This window comes from Labrus bergylta, chromosome 22 (assembly GCF_963930695.1).
Source record: "Labrus bergylta chromosome 22, fLabBer1.1, whole genome shotgun sequence".
Lineage (NCBI taxonomy): Eukaryota > Metazoa > Chordata > Actinopteri > Labriformes > Labridae > Labrus > Labrus bergylta.
This window is the reverse complement of record NC_089216.1, coordinates 647,894-655,384: the sequence shown is the minus strand read 5'-3', so window position 1 is coordinate 655,384 and position 7,491 is coordinate 647,894. Positions and strand designations below refer to the sequence as shown.

General features: G+C 45.9%; 1 protein-coding gene across 1 annotated transcript in view; it reads left to right on the top strand.

Annotated features, from left to right (window-relative positions):
• plod3 (procollagen-lysine, 2-oxoglutarate 5-dioxygenase 3) overlaps nucleotides 1–5,846 on the top strand; it is a 15,797-nt gene extending 9,951 nt beyond the window's left edge. The window contains exons 11-19 of the mRNA XM_020657230.3: nucleotides 130–234; nucleotides 1,159–1,284; nucleotides 2,191–2,332; nucleotides 2,416–2,529; nucleotides 2,614–2,685; nucleotides 2,941–3,045; nucleotides 3,143–3,289; nucleotides 3,914–4,039; nucleotides 4,409–5,846. Of these exons, the coding sequence (XP_020512886.1) occupies nucleotides 130–234; nucleotides 1,159–1,284; nucleotides 2,191–2,332; nucleotides 2,416–2,529; nucleotides 2,614–2,685; nucleotides 2,941–3,045; nucleotides 3,143–3,289; nucleotides 3,914–4,039; nucleotides 4,409–4,564 (1,093 nt within the window). The 3' untranslated portion in view covers nucleotides 4,565–5,846. The remainder of the gene's footprint in view (nucleotides 1–129; nucleotides 235–1,158; nucleotides 1,285–2,190; nucleotides 2,333–2,415; nucleotides 2,530–2,613; nucleotides 2,686–2,940; nucleotides 3,046–3,142; nucleotides 3,290–3,913; nucleotides 4,040–4,408) is intronic.
• Nucleotides 5,847–7,491: the final 1,645 nt, after the last annotated feature.

Genomic DNA, 7,491 nt, shown 5'->3' with positions numbered 1-7,491 from the left:
TCGTTCCCCACTCTTATTTTTGGGGGTCTACAGTGGTGGTGGTTCTCATATTGAGTCTCATTTGATGTGTTAAAGAAGTGAACCTTTGAGAAGATACAGGATCTAAGATGTTCATGTGTTTGTGTGCAGGGAGGCGTGTAAGAAGGATCCAGAGTGTGCTTACTACTTCAGCATCGACTCTGATGTGGCCCTAACAAATCCAGACACCCTGAGGATACTCATCGAGGAAAACAAGTAAGGATGCTTTGTATACACCAGAAAGTACATCCTTCAAGTCAACAGTCCAACAAGTATCCAGCAACAAGTACACACTAGTACCCTTCTGTGTACCCTACATCTCCACAAGTACACACTAGTACCCTTCTGTGTACCCTACATCTCCACAAGTACACGTTAGTACCCTTCTGTGTACCCTACATCTCCACAAGTACACACTAGTACCCTTCTGTGTACCCTATATCCCAATAAGTACACACTAGTACCCTTCTGTGTACCCTATATCTCCACAAGTACACACTAGTACCCTTCTGTGTACCCTATATCTCCACAAGTACACACTAATACCCTTCTGTGTATCCTATATCCCAACAAATACACACTAGTACCCTTCTGTGTACCCTATATTCCAACAAGTACACACTAGTACCCTTCTGTGTACCCTATATCCCAACAAGTACACACTAGTACCCTTCTGTGTACCCTACATCTCCACAAGTACACACTAGTACCCTTCTGTGTACCCTATATCCCAACAAGTACACACTAGTACCCTTCTGTGTACCCTATATTCCAACAAGTACACACTAGTACCCTTCTGTGTACCCTATATCCCAACAAATACACACTAGTACCCTTCTGTGTACCCTATATTCCAACAAGTACACACTAGTACCCCTCTGTGTACCCTATATCCCAACAAGTACACACTAGTACCCTTCTGTGTACCCTACATCTCCACAAGTACACTAGTACCCTTCTGTGTACCCTGTATCCCAACAAGTACACACTAGTACCCTTCTGTGTACCCTACATCTCCACAAGTACACACTAGTACCCTTCTGTGTACCCTACATCTCCACAAGTATGCACTAGTACCTTTTCATATACGCTATACTCCAACACAACAAACTAGTTTTTACATGTTCTGTTTGTCTTCAGGTCAGTCATTGCTCCGATGTTGTCCAAACACGGGAAGCTGTGGAGTAACTTCTGGGGCGCTCTGAGTCCTGAAGGATTCTACTCCAGGTCTGAGGACTACATTGAGATCGTCCAGGGCAAGAGGATGTGAGTGTAAACACACACATACATGCTAATGTTAGCGCTTTAGTTAGCTCATAGCTTCACGGTAGCTGTGCCCTGCATTGTTGTGTTAGCATGCTAATGTTAGCACTCTTTAGTTAGCTCGTAGCTTCACATTGTTGTGTTAGCATGCTAATGTTGTGTGTTAGCATGCTAATGTTGTGTGTGTGTGTGTGTGTGTGTGTGTGTGTGTGTGTGTGTGTGTGTGTGAGTGTCTATGTGTGTCTATGTGTGTGTGTGTGTGTGTGTGTGTGTGTGTGTGTGTGTCTGTGTGTGTCTGTCTGTCTGTCTGTGTGTGTGTGTGTGTGTGTGTGTGTGTGTGTGTGTGTGTGTGTGTGTGTGTGTGTGTCTGTGTGTGTGTGTGTGTGTGTGTGTGTGTGTGTGTCTCTGTTTGTGTGTGTGTCTGTGTGTGTGTGTGTGTGTGTGTGTGTGTGTGTGTGTGTGTGTCTGTCTCTGTTTGTGTGTGTGTCTGTGTGTGTGTGTGTGTGTGTGTGTGTCTGTCTCTGTTTGTGTGTGTGTGTGTGTGTGTGTGTGTCTGTGTCTGTGTCTGTGTCTGTGTGTGTGTGTGTGTGTGTGTCTGTCTCTGTTTGTGTGTGTGTGTGTGTGTGTGTGTGTGTGTGTGTGTGTGTGTGTGTGTGTGTGTCTGTCTCTGTGTGTGTGTGTGTGTGTGTGTGTGTGTGTGTGTGTGTGTCTGTGTGTCTGTGTGTGTGTGTGTCTCTGTGTGTCTCTGTGTGTGTGTGTGTGTGTGTGTGTGTGTGTGTGTGTGTGTGTGTCTGTCTCTGTGTGTGTGTGTGTGTGTGTGTGTGTGTGTGTGTGTGTGTGTGTCTGTCTCTGTTTGTGTGTGTGTGTGTGTGTGTGTGTGTGTGTGTGTGTGTGTGTGTGTGTGTGTAGTGGTCTGTGGAACGTGCCGTACATCACTCAGGCGTACCTGATCAAGGCCAGCGTGCTGCGCTCCAAACTGTCCAAGGTGAGCCTGTACGTGGCCGAGGGGATGGACCCCGACATGGTGTTCTGCAGGAGCATCAGAGACCAGGTAACACACACCTGCTGGCCTCACACAGTACCAGCTGTCTGTCTGAGCCTCTTCTCAAACTAACCCACCACCCTCCTCCTCAGGGAGTCTTCATGTTCGTGTCAAACCGCGACGAGTTCGGCCGTCTGGTGGCGTCAACCAACTTCAACATGTCCAGGCTGCACCCGGACATGTGGCAGATCTTCGACAACCCCGTGGTCAGACAAACAGAAGACATCAACCAAACACAGCGACATTAACAGACGGAGGGAACGCTCACTGTGTGCTTGTTTGTTTTACAGGACTGGAAGGAGAAGTACATCCACGAGAACTACTCGAGGATCTTTGAGGAGCAGAAAGTCTTTGTGGAGCAGGTAGATACACAAACGAAGGAGTGAAGGTCTGAGTTTCAAACACGATCAGAAAGTAGCTTTAAAGCACATTAAAGGTTCTGAACGTAGCCAACGTGTTTGTGCAGGAGTTTGCCTTCATGTACCGCATTTTAAAAACAAGGAACGACACTTAACTGCTCCCTAGGACTTTTAGTTTTGTTTGTTGCCGTGGTAACAAACAGGCATCAGCATTGTATGATCTTTGTGTGTGTGTGTGTGTGTGTGTGTGTGTCTCAGCCGTGTCCAGATGTTTACTGGTTTCCAGCCTTCTCAGAGAAGATGTGTGATCATCTGGTGGAGACCATGGAGGACAATGGAGAGTGGTCAGGAGGAAAACACAAGGTGACCCGTCGACCGTTTGATTCAAGTTTAGATTCAAGAAGAGAAAGTGTGTTTTTCACGTGTGTGTGTGTGTGTGTGTGTGTGTGTGTGTGTTCAGGACGAGCGTCTGGCCGGCGGTTATGAAAACGTCCCCACGGTGGATATCCACATGAACCAGATCGGCTTTGAGAAGGAGTGGTTGAAGTTCTTAAAAGAGTACATCGCCCCGGTGACAGAGAAACTCTATCCAGGATATTACCCTAAGGTACGGACGCTAACCACGCTGACCTCCAGATATAACCCCGCCTCCTCCTCGCTCAGCCTAAAGCTTCAGACGCTGGAGCTCGGGGATATGTCAGGAAAAGCTAACATTAGCTCAGACGTTATGTGTAAAGATTCCCGCTGTTTGTTTTTAGGAGACTTTTAATGGATACTGACACTGTGTGTGTGTGTGTGTGTGTGTGTGTGTGTGTGTGTGTGTGTGTGTGTGTGTGTGTGTGTGTGTGTGTGTGTGTGTGTGTGTGTGTGTGTGTGTGTGTGTGTGTGTGTGTGTGTGTCTGTGTGTGTGTCTGTGTGTCTGTGTGTGTGTGTGTGTGTGTGTGTGTCTGTGTGTGTGTCTGTGTGTCTGTGTGTGTGTGTGTGTGTGTGTCTGTGTGTGTGTCTGTGTGTCTGTGTGTGTGTGTGTGTGTGTGTGTGTCTGTGTGTGTGTCTGTGTGTGTGTCTGTGTGTCTGTGTGTGTGTGTGTGTGTGTGTGTGTCTGTGTGTGTGTCTGTGTGTCTGTGTGTGTGTGTGTGTGTCTGTGTGTGTGTGTGTGTGTGTGTGTGTGTGTGTGTGTGTGTCTGTGTGTCTGTGTGTGTGTGTGTGTGTGTGTGTGTGTGTGTGTGTTCAGGCTCAGGCCATCATGAACTTCGTGGTGCGTTATCGTCCTGACGAGCAGCCGTCTCTGAGGCCGCATCACGACTCCTCCACCTTCACCATCAACGTCGCCCTGAACAGCAAGGGCAAGGACTACGAGGTACACACACACACACACACACACACACACACACACACACACACACACACACACACACACACACACACACACACACACACATAGTATGAGTAGAGTATGTCCTGAAGAGGTCACTATTAATCTGAAATGTAACTTTGTTAACCGTTAATAAAGTTAAAAAGTAGGACACTTGGATATACCGAAGTTAGCGTGAGCAGTAACCGGTGTTATGATGTAAAGAGTGACCGTGCTATCTGGTGACTTGTAGCTGAATGAATCTGTGGTTGCAGTATCCGGTGTTATGATGTAAAGAGTGACCGTGCTATCTGGTGACTTGTAGCTGAATGAATCTGTGGTTTTAATAGAAGTTTCTTTATTGTTGTCATGCAGGGTGGAGGCTGCAGGTTCCTGCGATACGACTGTCAGGTGGAGTCTCCCAGGAAGGGCTGGTCCTTCATGCACCCGGGTCGCCTGACGCACTACCACGAGGGTCTGCCCACCACCAGCGGGACCCGCTATATCATGGTGTCCTTTGTAGACCCCTAGAGCTATGTCTGTGTGTGTGTGTGTGTTTTAAAGAGCCTTCCTGTTCATGAACCAACCGGACACATCAACCACTTCAACAGGTGTGTGTGTGTATATGTGTGTGTGTGTGTGTGTGTGTGTGTGTGTGTGTGTGTGTGTGTGTGAACATAGTGGACCTCCTCCTCACAGTTGGAGACAAACAGAACGGAGGATTAAACGTGATGACCTTGAATGCATCGTCTCAGAACACTTCCCAACGTGCTTTTATTTTTTATTTTGTCTTCTTTCTGATTGGACGATTCCAGCTCACCTGCTGTCACACCTGACTCTCACGCTCCTAAGAGAAAGGAGTCCTCGACACTTCCTGTTTGAACATTTCAGAATAAGAGTCCTTAGATTTTATCTTTGTGCAGTAATTTAAGACAGAGTCTGTTCAAATCATTTTGTCACCGTGCTGCCTTACCTGAATCTATGCAAGCAGAACTCACTGCGTGCGTGCGTGCGTGCGTGCGTGCGTGCGTGCGTGCGTGCGTGCGTGCGTGCGTGCGTGCGTGTTTCGAAACACTCCATCAATCTTTTTTTTTTTTTAAATGCTGTTGCGGTTTTAAGTTGTTGAATGCTTCGCCAAAAATAATCCCCCACAATGAAAAAGCTCTCTCCCTGGTGATACTCTGATGCTGTGGTTACCATGGAAACTAGACATACAGCTGGGCATGATGGGAGTCTAACGCTGTTTTAGATCAGATCAGTCGGAGGACGTCACAGGTAGCTTTGAGTTTGATATTTCTGGATCAGAATGTTTAAAAATCAGTGCGAGAACGAGAAACGACAAAGTCCAGAAATATGTTTGAACAAGAAAGAAGACAAAGTGAAGAATATCGTTTTCCTGTGCTGAGAAGTTTTGTGTATTAAAGTATGTAAATGGAGTTTTTGACATATTTTTAAACTGTTACTGGGGAAACACTAAAGGCCTTTTTTATATTGTTCATGTTTTATTTGTTATTAATTAGTGTCTGAGATTCATTCAGTTCATTTCTTCTTCTGTGTTTTTTAATCGTGTAGTTGTGTATTTTCAGGGGTGAAGCCGTCGTCTCCTCTCTGTTTTTATCTCCTTATTTAAAAAAAAAAAGAAAAGATGTGACGATACGAGGTTTCCACCTGACGCTGCCTGTAGTTCTCTCTCCATGCGTGCCTGTCGATACGAGGTGTCGACTGTCTCTGGCTTTGTACAAAATGCATTAAATTATTTGTCAATGACTGAGCGAATAAAGTTTTGAGATTTTAATAAATAAATGTACCATCACAGCGGGGTGCGTTTGTTTTATGTGTCAGAGGGGGGAGGAGATAAGGATGGACTTTAATCTGTGTTAGAAACTATTTGAAATGAGGGCCTGATTCAGACGAGGACTCGAGCGTCTTTTAAATCTAAATGAGAGAAAAATAGAAAACACACACAAAGGGTTAAATTCTCCCCTGACTGCGCTGCAGAGTGAAACCTTGCTGGGGAAAAAAATCAGGTTTAAAATAGTTCTTCAGAGTTTTCCGGTTAGCTGATGGAGTAGTTGGACGCACGTGAACTCGCTCTCCCAGACTTACTGAGGAATACTCTCCCTAACAACTTCACAGTTTGGTTATAGATGAGTGGGAGACGAAACACAAAAGGCCCTGCAGTGAAAACTAACGGACCTAGAGTCCCGGTCCCGGAGGAACAATATACGCATTTTTGGAGTAGCAGAGGGAGAGGAGGGAAACTCGGTACCAAAGTTCATTGAGAAACTCCTCAGAAGCGAGCTGCCTTTACCGCAAGACCTGGAGCTAAAAATACAACAGGCTCACCGTTCTCCTGGCTTTAAACCCCGACCCGAAGCTCCACCGAGACCCACAATAATCAACTTTCAGGAGTATACGACTAAGGAGACGGTTCTAGGTGAAGCTTGGAAAAAAGGGAAAATCCAGCTGGGTAGCAGAACTCTATATTTTCATCATGATTATGCGACTGAGATCGTAAAAAAGCGCAAAGAGTATATTGGAATAAAGAAAGTATATTGGAATAAAGAAAGTCCTGAAGGAAAAAAGGATCCGCTTTCAAACACCGTACACGAGCATGCAGATTCACTAGAACACTGGACCCCGAACGTACACAAGGAGGTGCTGCGGGATCTAAAGAAGCGAGGTTTTCCCGTGGAGGAGCCGATGAGCGTGGAGGGAGGCGGAGGGGAGCGGCTCCGTGAGCTGTTGGGGTGGCAGCGAGCAGCGGGCCACCGGGAGAGAGAGTCGGCTGCTGCCCAGAGAGCGAGGGAACGACTACAGGAGTTTCAGAGGGGATCCGCTGAGCAAGTATGAACGAGGACTTTATCATCAAAAAAAAAAAAAAAAACCCTGAGTTGGCCATTCTTTGTTTACTAAATGCCTGAGAGAGGCGATTTTGTTTTGTTCAGGATGTGTTGGACTGTAAGGATGGTTGAGTTAATTTCATTTGACTCTCTTCTGGCCACCTTTAAGACTGGGCCCTCTCTTAGTGAGAGGTTTTTCCCCCGACCTGCCAACGGGGTCACAGGTGAGGAGGAGGATAGGTCTGTTCTTGTTGTATGTGTTCATTAGTTCATAACTTTGTTCTTTTTCTGTTACTGGTTACCAAACCAGTTAAGACTTGGCATGTGCACAGTAGGATCTCATAACCTGAAAATTGTCTCTTTAAATGTGAATGGCCTCAGAAACCCGGTTAAGAGGAGTAGGGTGTTAGCAAAAATGAAAAAGGATAAGATGCAAGTCATATTTTTACAAGAGACCCACATTTCAAAACAGGAGCATGATAAATTAAAAAAGTTTGGGTACTCTAACACTTTCTTTAGTGTTTAGAGGAGTGGTTACACTCATCTCAAACTCTCTTAACTTTGACCTCATCAAAGAAAAGGGAGATAAAGAAGGCAGATATATCATTAAGGAAG